This window comes from Numida meleagris, chromosome 4, assembly GCF_002078875.1.
Source record: "Numida meleagris isolate 19003 breed g44 Domestic line chromosome 4, NumMel1.0, whole genome shotgun sequence".
Classification (NCBI taxonomy): Eukaryota; Metazoa; Chordata; class Aves; order Galliformes; family Numididae; genus Numida; species Numida meleagris.
The window spans coordinates 66,019,813-66,044,452 of NC_034412.1; the positions used below are offsets into that span (position 1 = coordinate 66,019,813).

The 24,640-nt window shown below is 38.4% G+C and overlaps 1 protein-coding gene across 2 annotated transcripts in view; it reads right to left on the bottom strand.

Annotated features, from left to right (window-relative positions):
• The window catches only part of PPP3CA (protein phosphatase 3 catalytic subunit alpha), a 194,653-nt gene that overhangs the window by 11,885 nt on the left and 158,128 nt on the right, over window positions 1-24,640 (bottom strand). For both annotated transcript variants that reach the window (XM_021394703.1, XM_021394702.1), the window contains exons 7-10: window positions 21,013-21,090; window positions 19,306-19,400; window positions 10,079-10,204; window positions 7,357-7,431 (exon numbers count right to left, since the gene is read on the bottom strand). In XM_021394703.1, the coding sequence (XP_021250378.1) occupies window positions 7,357-7,431; window positions 10,079-10,204; window positions 19,306-19,400; window positions 21,013-21,090 (374 nt within the window). The remainder of the gene's footprint in view (window positions 1-7,356; window positions 7,432-10,078; window positions 10,205-19,305; window positions 19,401-21,012; window positions 21,091-24,640) is intronic.

A 24,640-nucleotide genomic window follows, 5' to 3' on the forward strand; every position in this document is an offset into this window, starting at 1 on the left:
TAATTGTAGTTCATCTCCATACAGCTCTGCTGACAGCAGCCCCACAGTTCCACTCTCAGGCTCTGTTACCTCTCCTGCTGCAAATCTCTCCCCTACAATTAAACTCACAACAGCTTGAGTCATCTCCTGGAAGGAGATGACAGGGATTGCTTAATGCTATTTACTAGGTGGCCCGGCTATACTCCGGCATTTTAGAAGAAGTGAAAAAGATGCATGTTTTTTTTTCAGTGCTTGGATTACAAAACAAATAACCACCCTTTGCAAAACTTTCAAAACTGAAAATAACAATGCACAAATCCTAAAGCTGTTCAAAAGAAGGCCAAAGTAATCAAGAGAACAAATAGCCAGGTAACAACTCACAAACTCTGGATGAATTTCACTGCAGCTTTTAATATCAGGGTCAAGAGCAAGTTTAACTTCCTACCAGCAAAGAATAAGTTCTATAAAATGGGAGCTTAACAGATGCACATGGAGAACTGTGCAGAGCTTTGTGTGCAGTTGTGCACCCCTGACCAACCTGTGTTCAAACAGGGGCACAGGAATTAACCCGCATGCACCTGCAGTGGTCCATCTTCACCCGTGTATCAAGGAGCACAGGCTAGCTGTCTTGTAACCATGCATGTTACTGTTGACATTCCATCTCTTGGAGTGGCTCTCAAATGTACTGTTTCCAGGCTTTTCTAACTGTCCTCCTAAAACATCTTGGAATTGCAAGTCCACATCTTGAAGTTCAAAATCTGAGCTACGCTCAGAAGGATGTCCTTCAAAGTGAGAGCTAGTTTGGGGCATAAATGTGTAATTCTAGATAATAAAGAGCAGGAGAAACAGCTGCAATTCAGCTGTAACTGAATTATATCTAATGTATTAGTAAGAACTTACTGAAAAATTTAGACTAAACAGCAATAAATCATGTTTGTCAGGAAACAGCGTACATTCCTCCCTCAGTTTCTATAACCTCACTGAATTGTACCTTAAGGTAGTATGACACGGTTTTCATTCTTTTTTCCCCTGAAAGCACTTAAAACACAATTTGTCTTTTCTTTCTGGTCTCACTGCTCTTTTATTACAAGCCCACACTGTTCTAGTAGATCTTATAAGTACACTTGACCTTTTTTTCAGCCACTATTCAATTTCCAGAAGAGTTAAGAACTGAAAACTGGGAATATAATTTATTACTGAAGTAAAACACAATGCTCTACTCATAAATAAAAAATAAAAAATAAAAAATGCCCTGAATCATAAAATGTAACAGTCTCAGAATGTTTTATTTCTCACCAATACACCTACAATGTTACTAAAAGATACCAGAGACTTGTCTCTACTGAATTCCCTAACTTGTAACAGACTTATGAAAATGACAGAAAAAAAAAGATCTGTTCACTAATTACAGGTAATGATTTTATTTCTTATTTGTGTTTTTTTTTTTAAACTTTATTCGCTAAATAATGTACCTAGCATTCACTATGTGATGCAGAGTGGCAGAGCACTGGAACAGGCTGTCCAGAGAGGTTGTGGAGTCTGGAGATATTCAAGACCCATCTTGGACACCTACCTGTACAACCAGCTGCAGGGAACCTGCTTTAGCAGAGGGGTTGGACTCAATGGTCTCTAGAAGTTCCTTCCAACCCTGTGTCTGTGTGATACTTAAATCTTAGACTCAGATTTTAAGTGCAATTACTCCATTTTTGTGTACTGTAATTCACAGTTACTGCAAATCTTTACAAGTTACTTCAGCTGCACTTAAATGTACATTTAACATGGAATTAAATGAATCATAACTTGAGAAATGACTATGAGTTAAATCGTTCATTTTAACCTTAGTAAACATAGTCTGATATACCCTTATATATACATATACACACATATCAATACATATTAATACACACACACACATTATTCTTTCAGTATCTTAAACTATTTGCATAAAAAGAAACTGAAAAATAATTATGAATACAACCAAGGTTAAAATTGGACAAATCATTTGGGAGGCAGAATAAAAGCTTTGAATCTCACCTCAGTAATTTAATAAATTCCATTGGATTTTAGATTTGTAGCATCTACACACCTATTTTGCAAGCTGGATATATAGGATTTATGTAAAATGTAATTTAAACCTTCAGATTAAGAAGCAAAACAATGAAGTAAGACTGTAAACTGAAAATATTGAGATGTGAGACTGAATAGATAGGTAACGAAATTGGTTATAAAAAACAAAACAAAACAAAAAAAATAAATTCTCTGAATGACATCCTAATATATTATGTATGAATATATTATGCATGAAAGCAAATTAATGAAACATAACCCTTCCAATTTATTTAATACCTTTCTTCTGTGCATAAATGGGATCTTCTTATGAATTCCAAGGGGAGAGGGGGGAAAGAAAGAGATCAGTGATGTTTGCAGAATGAAAATAAAAAATAACAAAGAACATTTGACAACATCAGTGGAAACGCAATGTTTAAGTAAAGTCTGAAAAACAGAAAAGAAATAAATTAGGCAGGGAACATCCAAAAGGAAAGAAACAGACTGAAAACTATGGGAGAGAAAAAAAAAACAACTTAAAAAAAGCATAAGGCCTTGTTAGTAGATTTGCAGAAACTAACATGCAGGCAGATTAGCAGGTAAGCTTAGACTGCATTCTTTCTTCTACATGACTGCATGTTAACGGTTTATGGGCTGGTTTGGCCCAGTTCCGTGACTAGTGGGGCAGGGGGCATCCACAGAGGGTGCTCTAAGGCTCAATGACTTCTCAGAACCAGCAGACTAACACCTTTCACTTATCTGGGGTGTACCTGACTGATGACACCTCCTTTCTTACACCAAACACATTAATTCTTTGTTTATTTACGTTTGATATCTGAAAGAATGGCTCACTGTTGTAGATGTATGCTGCTTCTATCAACACCAGCATTATCTATGGCACACATGCATTTGTCAGAATGACCCAGCATCTTGCAGTTAGCAAATACGAGCAGCATTATGGTACAGTGTACTGCATTTTAAACCAACTATTTCTGAGAGCAACATAGGTGCAGCACTCAGAGCCTTGGTGCAGCTGCACCATGGGATGTATTCTGAGGGCTCAGGTTACCTAGTGTGTGTTGCCAGGCTGGTTCAGAGGCAGAGCACATTGATGTGAAAAAACGCTCTGGGTATGGAAGCAACTAGATCTGGCCAAAACAGTAAGAATTCCATTAAAATGCCCCTCTGCCACCAATTCATAGAGAGCGGGTATGCCCTGCAGCACAACATTGCTGCTTTGAAGGGATAACATGAGTAAAACAGTGAAAAGTAACCTCAATTTCTCTCCTAGTTAAAAATTAACTCATTCAAAAGCTGACTCCCATCTGCCCAGCTAGGACTACAAAAGCTCTTATCAAGGCACCAATAAGCACCTGTGACCTGAAGCCTTTGCTTCCTGTGGAGCACTGTCTGTGTTACATGGTGCAGAGCTTGCCCACGTGCAATTTATTGCTGAAGACCCGCAGCACATGTCACACACTGCTTGCTGCTCACAGTGGAACCTGGTTTGACCAACAGGACACATCTGACATGGTAACTCAGTTTAATTTCAGACCACAGCACTTGGTGGCAGAAGCTGTGCTCCAGCCGAGGAATAACTGCTGCTACCAGTGTTATGACAGCAGCTTTTTCCATGAGAAGGCTGTGAGCTACAATGTTGAAGGCAATACAAAAATTAATGCAGGTAATTTAGAAGTGCCTTTATGCCAAATCATGATAGCAACGCATACAAAGCAAGCAGAGCATTTGTGTTAAGTTGTCTATTACATTACTGCACCCTTTTAATTAGCAGCTTAGTTTTTCAATGAAATGCATGAGGCCAGAAATGTTACTAATTAAAATAAAACAGGATTCTGACTACATGCTGGCTGGATAGAGGTATTTGTAGCTCCTGTTGCTAGGCAATATGTTTGATGCACAAACCATACAAGTGCATAGCTACTGTTCACGTAAGGCATTTTTTACTGGAATGGATTACGTTGCAAGCACCACAACAAACAAGAAAGAAAAGGTATTGCAAGAGGAAGCTATCAGAGATAAGAAAACCTGACATATCATCTTCCCTCACTTTTAAAGCAAGCAAAACCAAAAGGCCAACACGGGCCATCAGGGAAGATATGGTCTAAAGGGCACTACAACTGCTGTTTAAGTTCTTTCCCACTAAGCATTCACAGAAACCGCCTCCAACAAATTCATCAGATCCCCATAATGTATCTCCTTAAGTGTGTGTGTGGGGGGGGGGAAGGTTTGTGGAGGAAGGAATACATGCTGTGGAGCATCCTGCTCATGGTGCTCATGGTTAGATGCAGCATGCATGATGTGGGATGGGGGAACAAAAAAAAAGATAAAAAGGCTCACAAACACCATGCAGTGAGGTCAGGCAATACTGATGGGGCTTTGTTTTGAGGGGGAAAGTGAGTGAGAGGGGAAGACAAAGGGCAAGAAAATGTAAGAGAAGATAAATGAATGATCGGTGCAAACCATAGTGATGGATCATTCTCACTACATGTGGGAACCCAGGTCAGGGCATGTTCAAACTGCAAGGAGAGAAAGGAAATCAGCAGCGAGCCCTGAGAGCTACAGGTGATGCAAAAATATGCAATGATTTTAAAGGATCATTCCATCAAACAAAATGCATCTGCTGTGGCAGATATCAGACACTTCCTTTTGCGGGAAATACTGCTAAGGGAAAATGGCAGTGGGCGAGCAGGACTGTGCAGGCTAAAGAACAGTGGAAACGCTGAACCACTGCGAGGCTGTCAGCACACAGCCCTGACAGAAACAGTTTTAAACTGATAATCCTTCCAGTTTGCTTCATCAAGAACACAAATGAAACATCGTGTACTTCCTCCCACAAAAGGCAATGCTCTAAGAAAAAAAAAAAGCAACAAAAAGTCAACTATCTTCGAGAAAAAGATGATTTTCCTTTATTGTACAGATAATAAACCAGAATGCATCAGGAAATCATTAAAGATATCACCCTCTATTTAAATTTAAATCAACTTTCAGATGTACTTCTATGCACGAATCCCTCAGTCTCTCTCATGCATGCAAGCAGTGCCCCTGGGCCCAGTGCTCCCCCCAGGCCACAGGAACACACATCCCACAGCCCCTGCAGCCCCACTGCCACAGACCTCGTCCTACTGCTCTAAGGACATTGCCTGGGGAAACAGGCATGAAGATACCTCAAGTCAGGTTGTAGCTGCACATCCTAAAGAGGAAGACACTGCTAATATCTTCCTTAACATAATGTTTTACACCGAGAAAGTGTTCATATGGAAAAAATCTGAAAGTACATTTAACAGGATTAGCATTACAGTACCAGGAATGTTTTAATTATTCTTCATCTAGAAATTTTAACGCCGTTGGGTATAATTATTCAGTACACACAGATTCAAGTCAAGAGGCTTTCAGCCCGCATTCTTGCTTAGGCACCTGTAACGCTGCGAGCTGCATGCCTGGAAGCATGCCATGGTACAGCTCCCTGGGAGACAGCTGCCGCACACTGTTCCCAGCACACTGCACAGGAAATCCACAGCCAACGAAGAGCCCTCTTGCAGCTGGAGATAGCTCATGTTCATGGCTGCTGCAGAGCTGACCACCATGAGAGCTGCTGTCCCGAAGGACCCCGGGGAACCAGCACCTGTGGCTGTGCTTTGATAACACTCTGCTGAGCTGTCACCTGGACACAGGAGTGCTGATCCAGTGACATTTAGAAAAGGACTACAGGCACTGGTCTAGCTATGCTCTGCTTAGTGTCAATGGAAGCTTATACTGTAACTTTAAAAGAAGATATTAGGTCAATGCTGAACTAATTTAAAAATCCTTCTCATAAAACCTTTGCTTTGGCAATGTATTCAGTGAAATTTCAGCCTGCGCTTAAGTGCTTTCTTGAGCCAAGGACTTAAGCATATGGTTTTCCTGCTACTGTATTTAATTTGACACAGTTTTTACTCATTGTATGCCTTCATGCTGTTTCACACACTGCTTTAATTACACAGTAGCTACTTATTAAATTTCGTAAGAAAAGTTTGGGCACAATACTCAAACAGGTGCTTTCTTCTCTGCACTGATTATTGGTTTCAGTAAATTCAGTCTTTGTCCCAAATCCTGCAAGATAAAGTGCATTTCCACACTGCAGCAGCTACAGAACAGGGAATCCCAGTTGGCTTCCCAGGGTAAATGCAAAGCACTACAATCCATCCTCTTCTTTTCCATCATAAAGGAAACACTTGTCAAAGCCCATGAGATAACTTCCTCTTCTAAAGATTAAGAATAAAGACTTGGAGAGAATTTAAATTATTAATTCTATTTCATTAAGTATTTGTCTTACTTGATAGTTCTCCACTTTCCCCTTTTTTTTTAATTCTACCCACAGACTTCATGAGAATATTTCCAGTTGCTTAGTAGCGCTGTTTTTCCAGATTAAATTTTTTTATTTTTTAAATATTTCCTATGTCTATTTTTATTATTATTTAAATTATTACAGTAAAACATTGAAAGTATTCTATTTATTATCTCAAAACATTGAAAGTGTTCATAGTAAGAGCATTAGGGTTGCAGAGGATTTTTTAAATTTTTCTTAATTGAGAAGGAAAATTCTGGAGAGCTGCAACTGACTCTTGCATAGCCAAATGGCTAAGGAAATAAATTTATTTCCAAGAAACACAAAATTGCAAGATATGAAGTATATTTTACTGTCAAATAAATAGGTACAAGGGAACTTATTATATCAATTCCCACCCAAGTTACAGAAGAAGCGACCATTCCTTTCTTTTTAGCAGAACATTCTCTGTATTTGCATAAGTTGATTTTTATTGATTATATTTATTTACTTAAAGCCATTTAAGTACGTAAGTGCATTGAAAGAAGTGATTAAAAATATTTCAGGTACAACTCTTCCAAAGTTGCAACAGCTACGTTTTGGACAGAGCTCTGAAATCTTATTTTATTGTAGGAATAATTTCATCAATATAATTAAGCTTTCTATGGGACTCACTGGTACACTATGCGTAAAATCAGCATCTGATCCCTACATGTCATGACTCAGACATAACTCAGATTTCAAGGAGAGGAAAGCTTGTTTAAAATCAAAACCAAAAGAGTGAGACCAGAGAACAATTCGTACTTTCAGCTGGGGTTAGAAAGGCAAGATTTCCATTAATTCTTTCCAAAACATGCAGTAAGCAAATCCATTGGAGACTAGCACAACAGTTGCTTTCAGCAGCACAGAACTTAAATGAGACCCGGAAAATTATCCCAGGGTTAGTAAATAAACCTTTAAAGTAGTTTCAAGGCAAACAATCTCAATTAGGGGCATGACGCTCTTACCATCAAAACCATCTTCTTCTGTCCCTAATTCATCATCCGAGCAGATGTTCAGCACATTCACCAGCATCTCTGTCACTAAAAAGGAAAGCAAATACAAGAAGTTGATATCAAGCTCCCCTGGTCTGTCAGAGAGCCAACTCTATCTCTGGTAATGCTGATGAAAATTCAGTACACAAATGGCATCCACTTTTTAAACACGGACCTTATTTTACACGTGTAATAATACAAGCATGAAGTGTCCGGTGTAAATAATAAAAGGGCAGTTTGTATAGTTTTCCAATAGAAAATTGTTCTAAATATAACAATCACTGCCATAAATAAATAAACTCTAAATAAAATTAAAAAATCACTTACAAACTCTGTTTGCAACTGTCGAACAACGAGGTAACTTCTGTTTTTTTACCTCTCAATACATTTTTTACTTTTTAATCAGTTTGGACAACAGAATTGACTGCTTTTCTCTTACTGTTATGTTGTGGTAGGATTTCAATTTGCATAGCAAATGGAATAATATTCCAAATGAAAAAGTTACAGCAAGAGTAATGACAATTGTACTTTCATTTCTACTGAGGCTTTAAACACTAGTTTTAGTTCAACAAAACATTAACCCTAGTGAGATGCCTATAAAGGGGCAGCATCCCTTAAAACCCAGGACAAGCAGTACCAAAACAAATGTCGTTGGTAAATTCAGAATATGTTCAGCTTGCTTGCCTTACAGCTCAGGCATGGAAGGGTCAGCCTCAGATTACCTGTAATCTCAGCCCTTTTTGGAAACGGCAAGAGTGAGGCACTGACCTGAGAGCACACAGAGAACAGCCAAAAACCCAACAAAAAAATCACAGCCAAGTAAATGGGATTTAGAGATCAAAAAAGCTGAAGTTATGAGGTAAAATGTGAAATCATTAGCAGATTGATAAAAACTCCACTACATCTACAGGTAGTAAGCATTAAAATGGTTACCAGGCACATATAGCCTTGCACTAGCTACACAGACTGAAAGTTTATATTTTTGAATCAAATGGTTATTAAAATTCTCTTCTGTGACAACTGTGATGGTTTGAAACATTAGAAGGGTGGAGCAAAGCTATATTTTTCCTAAATTAGTGCAGGATTTAATATGTTTTCCTTTGACAATTTTAGTGGAAAGACTTTCCACACTAATAATGGCAAATGTAACTAACTGCTTCCTACCTTTGTTGGCCTTTGAGGAATAAAAAAAAAATCTATAAAAGAAGAGAAGTAAAAAGCTGTGTAGAACATCAACTCTTACACTCCACGAATTTTGTTTTGCAGGGAGGGGAAACAATAATTTTACCTCCTCTTCCTCGGGCTTCAAAATTTGCAAGCACTTGGTAACAGTGAGAGCACGAGAAGACACGAAGGAGAACAAATTAAAAAGACAAAGGAGTGTATGTGTTCTCAGGATCTCACTGAATCTTGATCATGCATTCTGCAGTCCCAGGGTTTCATCTATGGGAATGTCAATAGGAGACCTCTGGGAAATGGTCTGACAGAGCATCTTACAGAACTGCCATATATATGCAGAACAGACTCATCCTAAGAACAAGGCCTGCCTGAATTTATGGTCAAACAAAATGAAAGCATTTTATCTGCCTCACAAAAGTCTGAAACATGCATCAGCGCAGCTTATATAATGTCTTCATTAGTGGAAACAGCTGTCCATTCTCTGTTAATCCTCATTCTATTGTTTATCTGTTCTGTTCACAGAGACCTCAGCCGTGTCACTGGCAGCTTTTCTAGTACAAAGGAGTGGCTGCAAACAAAGCTAGTCATGACTGCAGGTAAGAGCCACAGCTGGCTGTATTTTCAGTTGCCTATTAAGAGAGAACTGTTTTTCCAAGCGGCTTTTATGAGTTTATTATAGTTTTCTGGCAGTAATTGCTGATGCAGAAATGTACTATAATGGATGGATCAAAGCAAGCCTCATCTCAGGCCCTGAATAAAATGACTTGGGTTTAAGCAGTTTGCATTATGTATTCATTTAACATGTTAGACTAAAGCTTTTTTTTGTGCCCTTTGTGTGCTTGCCATTCACAGCATGAAGTTGTCTTCAGGCAAGATCTGGAGCATCATGTTTCAATAACACATGAGCTACATTTTAGGGTGAGTCTTCTCACCAGCCATGAGGCACCATACACTCTGGGTGGAGATGGAGCTGAGAGGCAGATTTTCCTTCGTGTCATCTCTGCTCTCAAGGAAAGTAAACCAGAGTGGGTCTTAGCATCACCAGCTCTGTATTTACTGGTGAAAAAGCAACCCATCATCACCTTATCAAGGCAGGTCAGCTGGATAAGGCTGTAACCATAATGTAGTGAAGTCTGATGTGATGTCCTTCAAGCACAGAACAATATCCAAGGGAATCCCCAACAGCTTATAAAGCAACAGCTTATAAAGTAAAAATTTTATTCAGTGAATTCGCCTCTGGCTGCAATGTCACAAAATCTATTTCTACTGCAGATATAATGGCATCATAGCCTGAAAAGAGTGGAAATTATAAAAAAAGAAAAAACAAAGGAGAAGTGTGGTTAACCTTTGGTAATTTCTTGTCCCTGTGGCCTGTTTCTTCAAATCTGTCTTTGAATGCAATTCATCTGTCTTCAAGTTATTCTTGTCATTTCAAATAAACTATGCCACGTGCATAGTGACTAATAAAACCATTCTACAGTTTCTACGAACATATGAACAAAGAAAATTTACATACCTTTCTCACCCACAAACGGCAAGGACCAGGTAAACACATCCATGAAATTTGGAAGCCAGTATGGATGGGGGGAGCAGTTGAACTGCCTGATATTCATAACGTTGTTCTCATATTTCAATACTGCAGCTAAAATAAGAGAAACAGACAAAAGATGTCAGCAACGTCAATGGTTCACTCTCAGACCAGTAACACTGGTAGTATTCATAGCCTTCAGGGCTACAAGGCCAGCTTTCAACCACTTGATGCTGCATCAGCAGCACTTGACTGCTAGTTGTGATAGGATATAACCTCATAGAAGTCACAAGCAATTTCCAGTCTGGAAGTGGTGTCACCTGCTAGTACTAAGATGTGTTGCTAAGTGAACTAATAACTTTTTGAGTTTACAAAAACACAAGCTCTGGCATCCGCCACCAGAAAAGGATAATGGAGACTACCCACAAGTGTTCATTCTTCTCACAATCACACTTTGGTGATAATAAATAAAAACGTTTATCACTCAGATTTTGAATGCTACTCTTTCAGTGAACACTTTCAACATATTTCATTCATGGTAACATACAACAGATGATACTTTCTTCTCATATTACTCAATCTCTATGAACATGAGATTGTATGAATGCACAGTAATAGGATTTGTCTTGTTCCATTTAAAATTCATATCATTCTTGTCAACAGTCTTCAACAGAAGAAGACTACATCTGCTAACATGCAGAAATATAGATATTTATGCCATAGCTAGAAGACTTTTAAAGCACCCTGTCAATGCTAACTTGCATTAATGGCTTCAGGGTCGTATCTGAAACAGGATCTGAATGACTTCAACTTATTTTTCCAATACTCAGAACAAAGTAAATGAAAACACTACAAAATGTATCAGTAAGAAACAACTATTTATTTCTAGAAAAGACCATGCTGTACTCAGACCCAGTATAGATGAAAGTCAAATGAAAGAGGGAAAGGATGAACATTGCTTGGGTTTTGCCGAGAGGACCAAGAGTGGAGTCAAGAGAGAATATCAATTCTCTCAGGGGCAACATCAATTTTTCTAGGGAGGCATGAAGTAATAATGTTGAAAATAGAGAAGATGACATAAAATGAAGTCTAACATAAACCTAGATAACTGCCCTTATCAAAACTCGTTTTCCAAAGCATTAAGTTTGCCCAATGTTATGCTAATACTGTTCCACAGCAAATCTAGACGTTAATGCAATTTTAAAATTTTTATAGCCTTAAGTAGTTATTACAGTGCTGTAGATGACTCAAACCTCTGGTCATTTATTGAGACCACATGGAAAAACACTGAATGGGGATAAGTGCAACAGCTGTTTGGATCACAGGTCTACTTGTTGGCTTTAAAAGAAGATTCTAAGGAAGAAAAATCAAGTGCTGGATTTCTGTTGTTCGCTTTATGGTCTATATGCCTCAGCTTGAGAAACAATAAAGCAATTTCATCTTTTCCTTCTCCACCCCACTCACCCCAACTCTTTCTCCTGTCTTCTCACAAAGATCTTAAATAATCTTCTCATAAAATTCTTAATAATGTAGTTGAAGACTCAATTTGGTAACATTATCTCTAACTTAATTAGTGTATACTTTAATTTACAGAATATGTTTCTTAAAGTCAGTACTTTCTAGCATTATGCACATGTGCAAAATAAATATGATATATGGATATTTCTGATGTATGGAGCCATTTATGAAATAGAAGAGCAAATATTTCTTTGTTCATGGAGAGAAAGGCAATTTTGAGATGACCATCTAAAACAATAGAGACTCATAATTATCTCCAACAGAAAGAGATTAAAGTTCTTAAAGAATACAGGTACAGGAGACTGCAGATGAGATTTTTGGTCAACATGGGACTAAGGCAGTACAGTTGAAGTTTACAAACAAAGAAAGCAAGAAGCACACATGATAATACCATCATAAATAATGAAACATCAAGAATCAAAAGTATGTCAGAAATTTAACACATCAAAGACACAGATGACAAGGCATATCAAACTCAGTCTCCCCTTTTCCACCTGTCTTTTTCATTTATGCCTCCCCAGGAAGAATATAGCTCCAGTGACTGGTTATTACTTAATAGCCAGCACTGGCAATGAAGTTGCATGACTTCAATATCTCAAAAAGCATTGGGAGTGCAGTGCTATCACACATGGACTCAAAGAGGTGAACAATTAACTCTAATTTTTTATCTATTTCCACTGACTTAAGTGTTTCAATCAGAATTTTTTTTTTAATCTTTTATTATTTTTAATGCATAATGTTGTTGCTAAAGGTCTTCTGTTTTGCTGCTGCTGACAGTCTGGAAGTGACCTGGGAGTTTCTGAAACCTGCTTGCTGGTACACACTGAAAACAGATTGCTAACACTTATATGAACTTCTGCCAACTAGACACCCTTGATTTAAATAAACCACATTTGACCCATCCTAGTCTCAGCTGGCAGTCATTCTGCTTTTCAGTAAAAATGGCTTAATACTGCTATTAGCAAAAATGAGAAAACTAGAGTGCATGCTCTTAATATTTCCATCACTTTTTGGCTTAAATTACCAGGACGCATCAGAATTCATTCTTTTTCTATTACAGTGACACAATTACATAATAAACATAAATAGCTTGTGGCTTTACAGTAAAAATGAATCAAAACCACACATACTTAATGGATGTGAAGATTCATTCAGGAAGACTAAAACTTCAGCTTAGTCATTTTAGTGAGCTGAAGGAATGCAGTTCCCCTTCCTGCTATTTCCTCAATTTACCATCAAGTTTCTTCTAAGTTCTATGAAAGTTGAATCTTTTAAAAATTACTGATTTATTTAAACTAGCCTCTAAACCAGATTGAGTTCTAAGCACAACAGTTGCCAAGAATCAAGTTGCATGGTTTCAGGGTTGGCTTTTTTATTTGGCTTTTTTTGAAGGAAGATGATTTATTTTGAGATTACTGTGCAAAAAAATGTTCTTATATCACCTTATTAATTTATATACCTAAGTATCTTAAAAAAGCAATTTTCAAGAACAGTATTTTAAAAACAATTCTCCGTAGGTAACGTACAGCTTCCTCATAAATGACTTCAAGAGCCACTTGAAGGAAAAAAAATGCTGTACAATAGACTAGCATAATAACAAAGGAGGTGTTCTAAAATAACTGTTATTAAGAGATTAAAATAAGGCAAGGTAGTCAGCAGTGCCACAAATACTTTTCTGAATTTGTAATTTACAATCTTTAATTTATAGGTAAAATATGCATCAAATATTTTACTATCTAATAAAATGATCCTAAACAACTCAGTTCTTGCTTAGTAGTCAGAGGAAGAAAACTTCAGCTGGATTGGGAAGAAAATGCTACTTCTCTGAGCTTTGCTGGCCGCCTTGCTTTTTTCTGCCTGCTCATAGATTTGTTCTTCCTTTGTTGGCTCAGAAAAGGTTTGGGGGGTTTCACCTCTGCTTCATTTTTAACTTCACATTACTCCGATGCATAAGTAGCTATAGAAGACCTCAATGGCCCTGATGGAGCAGGAATCTTTTGAAAATTATGACTATAGACCACATGCTTGCTGGTTGAGGAGATGGAACAAAGTGGGAGGAATCCCTCTGGCTATGAAATTGGTAACTGAACAAAATCTGCCCTTCTCAAACATTTATTTCTAACTTCAGTTGCTTGTTATGCAGCCCCTATATTTCCCTTTCCAAAGCTATACTCAAGACGCTAGCAGAACAAGCCACCAGTCGCAGTTTTATAGTTCATAATCATCAAGAAGAGCAAGAATCTTATTTTCTTATTCCTAAACAGTCACACACATTTTAACTTCATTTTGGTACTCTCCATTGTAAATAAGTTTTAGAAGCCAATGTTTTGTAAAGTGAAGATGTGCAGATATCCTAAATGACATTATACCTCTTTCCAGTGCTTGTAAACTGAGATATCGGATGCTGAAATTGCATTAGAATGAAACGAAACACTAATGCAGCAGGCAGTGAGCATTTGTACTGTTTAGCTTTAAGCATTTAACATCAGTACCTATGGCTGGTAATACAGGTGGTGACAAATGTGCAGGTGGAAAACCTCCTTCCTTTTTCCAAGCTGAAGGAGACTGAAGAAGAGGAGACAGCTCTTCTACCTCCTCAGGGTGAAACACGAGCACCTGGTGCCACCAAAGACTGCAATCTTTTTTGGTCTCCCTCTGCTACAGAGGAGCCTCAATCACCCAGGTGTCCTGTGTTGTACATGTCAGAGCTGAGCAGGTGTCTCAGATCCCTCTGACATCAAAAATAGCAAGTGAAAAGCCTACATGTTGGGTGCTGAATTAAGGCCTCAGGCAAAGTGAACAACATTAAACTATGTGCCCTATTGTTCAGTTACTCAAACACATCAAACAACCTGCTTCAAGTACTGCTGAATATTTTTTCAGGGTAAATTAATTGAAAAACTGTTTGTCAGAGGAAGATGATTGAGCTTGGTAGAAATACTAGCCCAGGATAAACTGCATATATTTTAGGTAAACAACCTCAAAGTAATTTCAACAAATATGCTAACTAATTTTCTTGTATTTTTTTCAGAATACTCATCCTGCAATTAGAAAATACAAGCAGTGAAAGGTCTCCCAACTTCCCCGCATTAAACACAGAATTTCAATTTCTGACTTGATGCCAAATTAACTTCAGCATTAACTGTGCAACTGGGAGCAGTGCTTTCTCCTCCAGCAGAGTTGCTAAGTAACCACAGCGTTTGCTGCCTGAGACAGGTCAGGGATAAGGGCCGGTGAAATGCTTATGTAGTTTAAACATTTTCAAAGGAAAAAATGACTCATGGTGCAAGATAATGAAGTAAATAATACAATAATGAAGTAGGGCTAATTGCAGTTGGAAATTCTGAAGACTTTTATTTGACACATACAATTGTATCTTCTGAAGAAATAGCGCCAAACATCTCTGCACTGGCAATGAGATGGCCTAAGTATCCGAAGAGCTTCTCTTTAGAAGCTTTTGCCTCCTTGAGAAGGCCTCATCACAAAAGCAGTGATAGAGCATTCAAGAGAAGTGACAGGGCAAACAGAAGGTTGCACAGCTTTCCTTTCTCATGAAGGGGTATTATTTCTGAAAGATCATCTTTGCCTTCCAGATACATTATTCTACCTTTTTCCAACATGAAAATAACTTTCAATCAGACCAATTTGCATCAGGTATATTTCTTAAAATCTTCCTACAGTATGCCACATGCTGATGCTTTATACACGCTTGACTGATACGTTACTTATCTGATTTGTTAACAAGCACACCAATGTACATCTGGTCTTGATTTTTCTAGTATTCCAAACTCCCCTATCCACTGCATATTTCTTTCCATCATCTGCTTTTCCTTTCAGCAGCAGCACATGTACTTTGAAGAATGTTGGAAGAGGTGTATTTTTTTTTCAGAAACTTTGGATTCTCTAGTGGTTACCTTGTCACTACGAAACCTACTCTTTTAAAAATGTTCAAAATAGTCTGCTTTTAGACAGCTAGTTAAAATTGTTTGCTCAGCCAAAAAGCACGCACATGCACGCATGACACCAAAGTGACAGCTAGAGACTAAAATGTTAAGTATGGCCAATAATTAACAAATAAATTGCATGCCTCTGTAGATCTTCTGTAAAATCTTTGTTGTTGTCATGGCACAAACAGCAATAAAGCAAGTCCTAGTTAAGGCAGTAAGAGACACTAAAAATTGAAATGTGGGAATGAATGTTTAAATACTGTACAAGGCCAATAGGTCATACAGTGCAGTATTTTTTGGCAAACTCTTACTGTTGCTACAGAGAATTTCTCCTGGTGATGGGCATCCTAGAATCAAAATGTAAATCTGGACTTAGGCAGTTTTCTCAGTTTCTTGATCAGCGCAGCCTTCATCTGAGGCCTTGAAGTCACAGGTAACTATCATAATCAGCTAACAAAATCAGAAGGATTTTTCATCTTGTCCAAGAATATCCCTCTTAGAATACCACCAATGTACCAGCATTCCTCATAAAGTTTTAATAATTAACTTACAGAAGATTTTTCTTTATGCCTTTTAATAATATGAGCGCATAAAGGTTTGGGAAAGTTATGAAACACCGAACAGAAACCCAGAAGTTGCCAAAAATGTATGCATGGAATCTTCGCCTTTGCCAATGTTCTTCATTATAATAAATATGGAAGGCATTAATAACAATAAAGAAGAAGGAGAGACACTAGGATCCCCACGTCTAGGTAGTTTCTGAGTCTTGGAATACTCTGAAAGCATCTCTCTGCCTCCATTAACTACATTGGGACCCCTGACTGCACTTCCTTAATTGAAAAACCCAACTTTGGCACCTGAAGTCATGCATGTGTGTCAGCTGGGGCTGTGACAGGACCAACAGCCACTTGACGGCTGAACTACTCACACAGACTTCAAGACGCCATGGCCAGTATCCAGAAGGATGCAGAGAACTCCCTCCAGTGCCAGAATCCAGGGGTCCCAGCCAAAGGAGATTCCCATGGCAGATCAGAACTGTGACAGCATATGCAAAGGGTCCATAACAGCATTATTAACAGCAGATATGCTGAATGTGGTTTTGTTTGGCTATCTTGTCTCCAGCTACTTCTGCTGAATTTCCATTTGCTCTAGGAATGTTCCCTATCTGCTCTTCATGTGAGTATCTGATTCCAGTGATTGATCTCCAGCTCGGATTGAATAAACCCTTAAAGCTAGCAGCCAAACCCAGTCCTGGTGAAGTGCTCTGAAGACGTACAAGAAAGTATATTTGCTTTAATGGATATGAGAACTATTAACCAAAGATATAAAATGAGAATTCCTAGCCCCTTGTAGCTTTTAATTTCCTTTTTTTTTTAAATTATTTATTTAAAAACAACATTATTTCAAAAAAAAAAAAAAAAAGAAAAGAAAAAACTAACCCTAGAACACAGCATTTGTACCAGTGGGAGATGGAGACTCAAATGAATTTATGCAGGGTGACTTTGCTAGCTAAGCTGCAATTAGAAGTGCACTAAGAATGTATATTAGAAATGGAAGGCACTAATAGGAGAGTAGCTGCCTTTCCAAAGGCAGGCAGTAACTGAAAACTCAATGATTTGGTTTAAGAATCAATCAGGTTTTGCACCAGTGCACGATGAGTCAGCTAGAGCAACTGCTCTGCAACACCTCCGTATGGATGTGTCTTCCTTTACCTCCTGAAACTAGCCAGCCAGAAGCTCTGTATTCTTTCTATCTACTGTACATCAAGCACATCAGCAAGTGGTCTTTTTTTTTTTTTTGACTGCTTTAGGATGACAGAGTTTTTCCTTTCTTGAACAGGGAAGCAAACGCCCAAATGCTATTGAGATGAACGTGCATGAGTAATGCAGCATGAAAAAATATGCACGATGTACTTTAAAAGCCAAGAGCCAGTGCAATCAGTCATGAAATAATGCATCACAGCTTCCAATGAGAGAAAAGGAGGCAGTTAAACTAAACAGAAATGCATAAAAAAATCCACTAAAGGTCAGTGTCTAAATTAAAAAAAAAATGATATGTTAAGGAGTGACACATTGGTGCTGCTATCCCACCTCTGTGATTTCGCCTGAGCTCACTCAGACCAGATACACTCAGCAGAGCATCCAAATGTCACTCATGACCACAGATGGTTATCAGCTCTCAGAAGCTGGCCCAGAACTTTTTACCAGCAAGGACTTTCCACCAGTTTTAGGTTTCCACAGTGGGAAACCTGAGACAAGTGAAATGACTCTGCTTTGAAATAGAGATAACAGAAAGGCAGTTCTTTTTAACCACCTAAGCTTTTGTGCTTTAAAATTCAAGATTTTGAATTTTATAAATCATTACTTCATAGTTAATGTTTACCTTCATGACAAAATCAGATGTTGCTCACCTTCTGCCTTCATGTGCATGGAACTGCCTTCACGTATTATGAAGCAAGAGGCAAATGCTTTATGTCACACTACTTCTACAGACCTGTCATCAGACTACGCTCTGCCCTAAGCAGCTGACTCAAAGCACACTTTTCTACCAAGACCAGTGGTACTGCCAAGAAAATTAACACATTCCTTGTTTCACTGTGCTCTTTTTGGGTTGCTAGCAAGTCCTTGTATTATTTACTTTTACAAAAATAGCTACTGACAGCTCTACTCAGATGGTTATTTTGCAGAATGTTCTTATTAATTTTTCCACAAGTTAATACGCATTTTGAGAACTACATGAACAAAACTTGTTACCTAACTGTGAATTATTTCCTTCCTGTGCATACATTGAATGGCATAATAGCTTTCAGATTATAAGTTTTATAATATAAAACGCTGCCTGAGGAAGCTTTCTTTTGCAAGTTTGCAAAAAGAAAAAAAAAGCTTTTGCAGGGAAGTATCCAAATTAAAAGTGTCTCTCAAGGACTGATCTCTTTGCAATGAAACTGCTTTTCCCACTGGGAAAAAAAATATATTCTTCTCACAAACACATACAAATAACATTAGCTTTACTGAGAATGGGAGGAAGTAGACATTACTGATCATTTCAAGATATTGGAGGACAAGTTTATTAGAATGCTTTACTTTCAGAAGCAGGTTTGGTTTTGTTTTTTTTTCCAGTTTATTAGAGATTTCAGGGAATGCAATAAACTCAGAGAAGCTGCAAGCACTAGTATTCATCAGAGCCTTTCTAGAGTGACCAATAACTATGTATTTGTGCAACAGCCTTTCTTTGGCTAATGGAATTTTATTTCCTACCTAATTGCTTTCAAATGATTAATAAACAAAACATAAAGGAACTCAGACAATATGTATTCCAAGTCTTACCCTCTGAAGATCTGTCAATGTTTGTTAGCTGGCTAGAAGGTTTGTGTATACAAACCCCATTAATTTTCTTGGGGAGCAGAAAAGTGACCAAAACAATTATATTGAACACTGGTCTCCAAGCACACCAACAACAGCACTTCATAAAACACTTCTCTTTGTTAACAGATCTGTTTTTAGTGTTGTTTTCTGTATAACATTTACTTAATAACTTGCAGTCAAAATACAGAAATATCCTAAGGCATATTAGAATCTACAGTTATATTTAGAGGCATACATCTATCCGTAATAAACTCAAATTTGCATTACATAATAAATTGAATGTCATGAACTAATAAATAGAAAAAGGAGAGAAAAGGAAAAATAATGTAATACATTTGAGTAAAGGAGTACAGTCTACTGTACATTAATAGAAATCAAATCTTACCTTTGTTATTGTATACATCTAGATAGTTCGGTGCTGAAAAAATTGTGATTAGTGAAGGGAAGCCTGTTGTTTGGCTTTTCCTGTACATGCGATACCTAAAGGAAAGAGATGATACCAATTATTATGTTGAAAGCTCACTTATCACTGACCAAATACAGTGCAAAAAACACGCGTACATTACTGCACTGGAGTTTACAAATGCCAAGACAGAAGATGCGCGTATCTGCTGTTTTTAAGACATAGAAAAAATAGAATTCCTGCAGATTCATTCATTATTTCAACTTGAGATATCTAGGAACCCACACCATACTCAAAAGATGCAACTCTGACTGCAATTTAGCATGGCAGAGATTGTTTTTTGTTATAAATTTGCTTGTGGCCCATCCCTGCACACATGGCACCCTGGGACGCACCCAGCAGTTTGTCTTTCTCAAGACTGAGTGAAGGTCTCCACCAGCGCTCCTCCCTTCAGAAGAGAACGCATGTCCTCCCTGAGCCTCCAGTTGCTTACACTCCTGCATGTGCAAGTGATGGAAAGGCTGGGGAGGTGGCAAGTAGAGAAAGGAAGAGGAACCACAGGGTCAGATATTTTCAGTGCTACATCTAACCTAATTGAGTCTGCTAGCCAACTTATTAGTGCCTGCATGTTTTCATTACTTAACCTTTCTGCGTTATGAAAAATAAAAGGCTTACTGGACCAATAGAACAACGCATAATCAGTCAAGCATTAAATCTGCAAGTAACTGCAAGCCAATTGACCAAAGAGTTTTTTTTGTCTTAATTTCTCACAAGTAACACCAAATACTTCTCATTAGTCTTAAGCTACGAGAAAATGAAGAATGTGGAGGCCATCCACAATAGTTGCACTGAAACCATTGTAGAGACTCAGCAGAATCCTTTCAACAAAACTTTGTATTTCACTCTATTGGAAAGTAATACAATAAAAATGAAATTTCATTACCCTTGGGCATTTCATGCCAGTTATTTTTGGCAGAGAAATAGCTTGCTTTTAATTGCATTGAGGTTTTTAAGTATGTGATAATTCAAGCATTCAGAATAGCTTTTTATATGCATAGTGTGTATCGACCTAATTCCTACAATATCATTACTTTATTTGTTATTACTGTTCAGGTTGGGTAAAGTTTCTACCTCCAAATAAACACATCACTAATTTATGCAATACACCCAAAGGTATTTATTCACATACCAACTCTTCATCAAAACTTCACAACTATGATACATTCAACAAATTTTCATGGTAAAGTATAAAACCAGTAGGTCCATAAACTTAAAAAATTTGAGAGGGAACAGTTCTGACCTTCATGAGCCAAACTTACTCCTAGGCATCATGGCAATCTTTGTCAGCCACATTTGAAAAATTTATTTTGCTAAGCTGTATTGACTTTCCCTCGCAAATTTGGCGTCCAAATAACTTCTGATCATTTTATGCCACTTAAAATCACCAAGGCTAAGTGGGATATATGAGGATTCATTAAGTCCCGTAGCTAGGTAATAATCATGTGAAAGACTGCACATTCTAACGCCAGTGCGTGCTTTTGTACCATTAAGAAAAAGTAATTTTAAGTTGCAAGAGCTCTTAAGTTTTGCAGTTCTCTCTCACTCAGTTACTGTTTCCTGCCCTGCTTAGTTTCACCAGGTGAGTCATTACTCATGATTAGTGTCCCCTCTCTCTCTATGCACACTTACCCAGCATCCTGGGCTTCATGAGCTCGGAGTATAGATAACAAGTTATTGTGCTGTAGGAATTCACACACAGCAGGGTAACTGTTGGAAGAAAATAAGAGCACTTGTTACAGTATTACCAGAAACATCACAGTTAGCTCTAGCTTCCAAAAAATCATCCAGTATGCATCATTCATGAAATCAGCCCTGCTTTGCTGGCAGATTTCAGTAGAGACAACACTAGAAGTGCATTTCATCTCTCATCCCATAATTGCACGGAGAGGAAAGCTGAAAATCTTCAATTTATTACATAACAACCACGATGCAGCTTGTCAGAAAGTAATTTCTTCTACTGTACTTTTAGATTCAGTGAGCTCAGAAAAAGAAAAAAAGCAATGCAATGGTTGCTTGCAGGAGAAAACCTTGTCCCCTAACTGCAGTAAGCACAGGCTGCTTACGGACACCAGGTAAGAAGGTAGAAGAGAGAAGGAGATAGAAAGAAAAAAGGCAAAACAGTCTCCAAGTTACATTTATGATCTTATGAATGTCACCTCTCTAGTAAAAAAGAATTAGCTTTCCCCTTAGCAAATGAAAATAGGAATTGCCTGACTTCTGAACACACCCAAAGCATGCCCACTGAATGTGCTTTTACAAGACAAGTTCTACTGCATGGAGAATAAACCATCAGATGGAAATGGTGCAAATCCCTCTGTCATGATATTTTTCCTGCACATGAATAGTGTTGCTTTCAAATGGGGGAGCCCTTCATCACCATCTCTGCATCACAAAACCCATTCTTACTGTTACAGACACTGAACAAGAGTGAAAAGCACATGCAACAAAAACAAAACACAGCACAACCTGTATGCAGTTTTGACAGCATAAGTATGAAATAACCATTTTTTAGAGAAAAGTTATTTAAAATTATAGCTAAATACATGTTAAGAGAACTTGAAATTACTCCATATTGCTAGTTTCTAAAACAAGCTGTTTATTGTCATAGCATATTTTCTTGCTTTCAAACCATCGATGACTCTCCAGGTCTGTATTAAAAAACAGCCAGCATGATGGCCATCTACCGCTTCAAGACAGCAAGCAGAACACCTCCTATGCAGAACTGACCTGGCTTCCTCTGTCAAAAGCCAACAAAAAAAAGAGCAAACCACAACTAAGAATGTGCGTTTATGAGTGTAAAGATGAAGTAGCAATGGAATAAAAACAATGCTTCACAGATCTGACAAAACCTTATCAGACCCCTTAAAAACATCCAAGGGCTGGGAAAGACTGTTTAACCAGATGGCAGATGTGGAGGCTCTTCTCTTTTTCCTCTCTTCAAGTCAATCCTACACAATTGGATATGCAATTTTTTGCTTTATGCAGATTTATTTCCCACCCTTGAAACCAAGAGATCATTAAGCTGACTGCTTTCTCTTTCGTGATCCTTCATCCTGGCAGGGAAGTGAGCACCCCATGAGTTAGCAGATGGCCTTGCTCCAAATCCCTCTGCCTGGTGATCCTCTTACTGAAAGGCACTTTTGAATTTCACCTTCCTCACTGGCAGAGATCCAGCATGTTATTGGCCTCACTCTCATAGGAGCTTAAAGAAGTTGCATTTAAAACATTAAACCTGGGGATAAAGCAAGTGTTACCACCTCCTGTCATTAACTTCTGTTTAATTAATGCTCGAAAAAATACAAAATCCTGTAATAATCAGATAAAAGGGCCGGTATACTGTGCTGTCCTGATGTCACTGGTGCCCCTCCAGCAGCAGCAGACGAGATGTCTGTGGAATTGAGGCCAGACATTCTTCCAGCTTGCCTTTACCAGAACTCCTGAAGGAGAAGCACAGCCTTCTGCCCCATGGGAGGCCTTCTGAATGTGGCCTGTCCCACAGCAGTGCATGAGCTGTGACAGGGAGATGCATCCAGCAGATGTTTTCCTGGATTTGAGGCCCAGGATAAGGCTCACAGATGTTCCAGCTCTCTCTTCCCACTGCTGGGCAAGTTGGAGAGCAACAATCAAAACTGTTGCTCAAAAAAATGAAAGAAAAATCTAAACAACCAACAAATGGTGTAAACTTCACAAAACAGCTCTGAAATTTCACCTCATGGCTGAAGAAAAAGCAGAACAGACCCTGTATTAACCTCCATTCACAATGCTATTTTTCAATATTGATTCAATGACTCCTGTAGTTCAAATAATAGAACAGGCAGAAAGGTTTAAAAAAGGAAATAGAAAGAGCTGGGGAAGACACAAAGGCATCTCTATGATCACTTTTGTGCTGGTTCTGTGCCACAATGGGCTCACAGTGTGCCTGTAAACAATGCAAACCAACCTGTAGCATCCATGCACCTCCACGTGTAACTTACAATCAGGTATCACTGGCGCATGGCAAGCTGGACATGAGCCAGCAAAGTGCCCTCGCAGCCAGAAAATCAACTGTATCCTGGGCTGCATCAAAACATATGACCAGCAGGTCGAGGGAGCTGATCCTGCCCCTCTACTCTGTACTGGTGAGACCTCATCTGGAGTACTGCGTCCAGATGTGGAGTCCTCAGTACAGGAGAGACATGGATCTGCTGGATTGTGTCCAGAGGAGGACCACAAAGATGATCCAAGGGACCGAACACCTTGTCCTTGGAGACATTCACGGTGAGGCTGGACGGGGCTCTGAGCAACCTGATCTAGCAGTAGCCATGTCCCTCTTCACTACAGGGGAGCTGGACTAGATGACCTTTAAGAGTCCGTTCCATCTCAAACAGTTCTAGGGTTCTATTAAGATGTTATGGGGCTGCATGTACCATCATACACTCTGGTGAGAATCTGCTGTTTTGCAGTACCTTAGGGACAAAGTACAGTCACACGGTAACACAGTTATAAAAAGTACTTAAGAAAAACTTTTTGCTAAAAGTACTGACCAAGTTTTAAAAAAACCTCAGCCAAGCAGAAGACATGCTGTCCCAGCCATGATCTCTTTGGCCACCCTCATGGTCTCCTTGCAACCACTTATTAGCCCCATCAGTTTCTTCCAACATGCAGGAGTGAGATGATAGTTCACAAATGATGATGCAAAATAATGCCTCATCTTTCTTCAGCTTATCCAAGGGAAATTTTACTGTTCACTTCCAACTCCTCTGGATACCTGTAAGCTGAAATGTTCTTTGCAGCTAAAGTCTACAAACCGACTCAAAGGGCATATTGCTGGTTATGGACATGGCCTACCTAGTGTATGTTCTCAGGTATGGTATTTGGAATTGCCTAAAAAAATTGGAATTATAAAATAACTTAAAATCCCAAATTAGATGGGGGTATAGTTTTGGCAACAGCAGTCACCTCAAAAGCTGACAGGCTGCCATTCAAACCAGTGGCAAATGAGAACTAATTTGCATACATTTCTTTTCATAATTAATTGTGACTAAATGTAGGCTTATGGTACATTTTGTTTAGAAATTTTTACATTACCTTCTGAAAACTGGAGTCTAAAACGAAAAATCTGATAGACAGTTGATTATGTTCATTATCAGTGCAGCTGCTCAAAATGTCTAGCTTATTACATTTTTTTCCATGGTATTCTTTTCATGCAGTGTTAAGTACTGCTTTTAAAGGAGATATAATGGAGCGGTAAAAAAAAAATGCTTCCAAATAGACATGA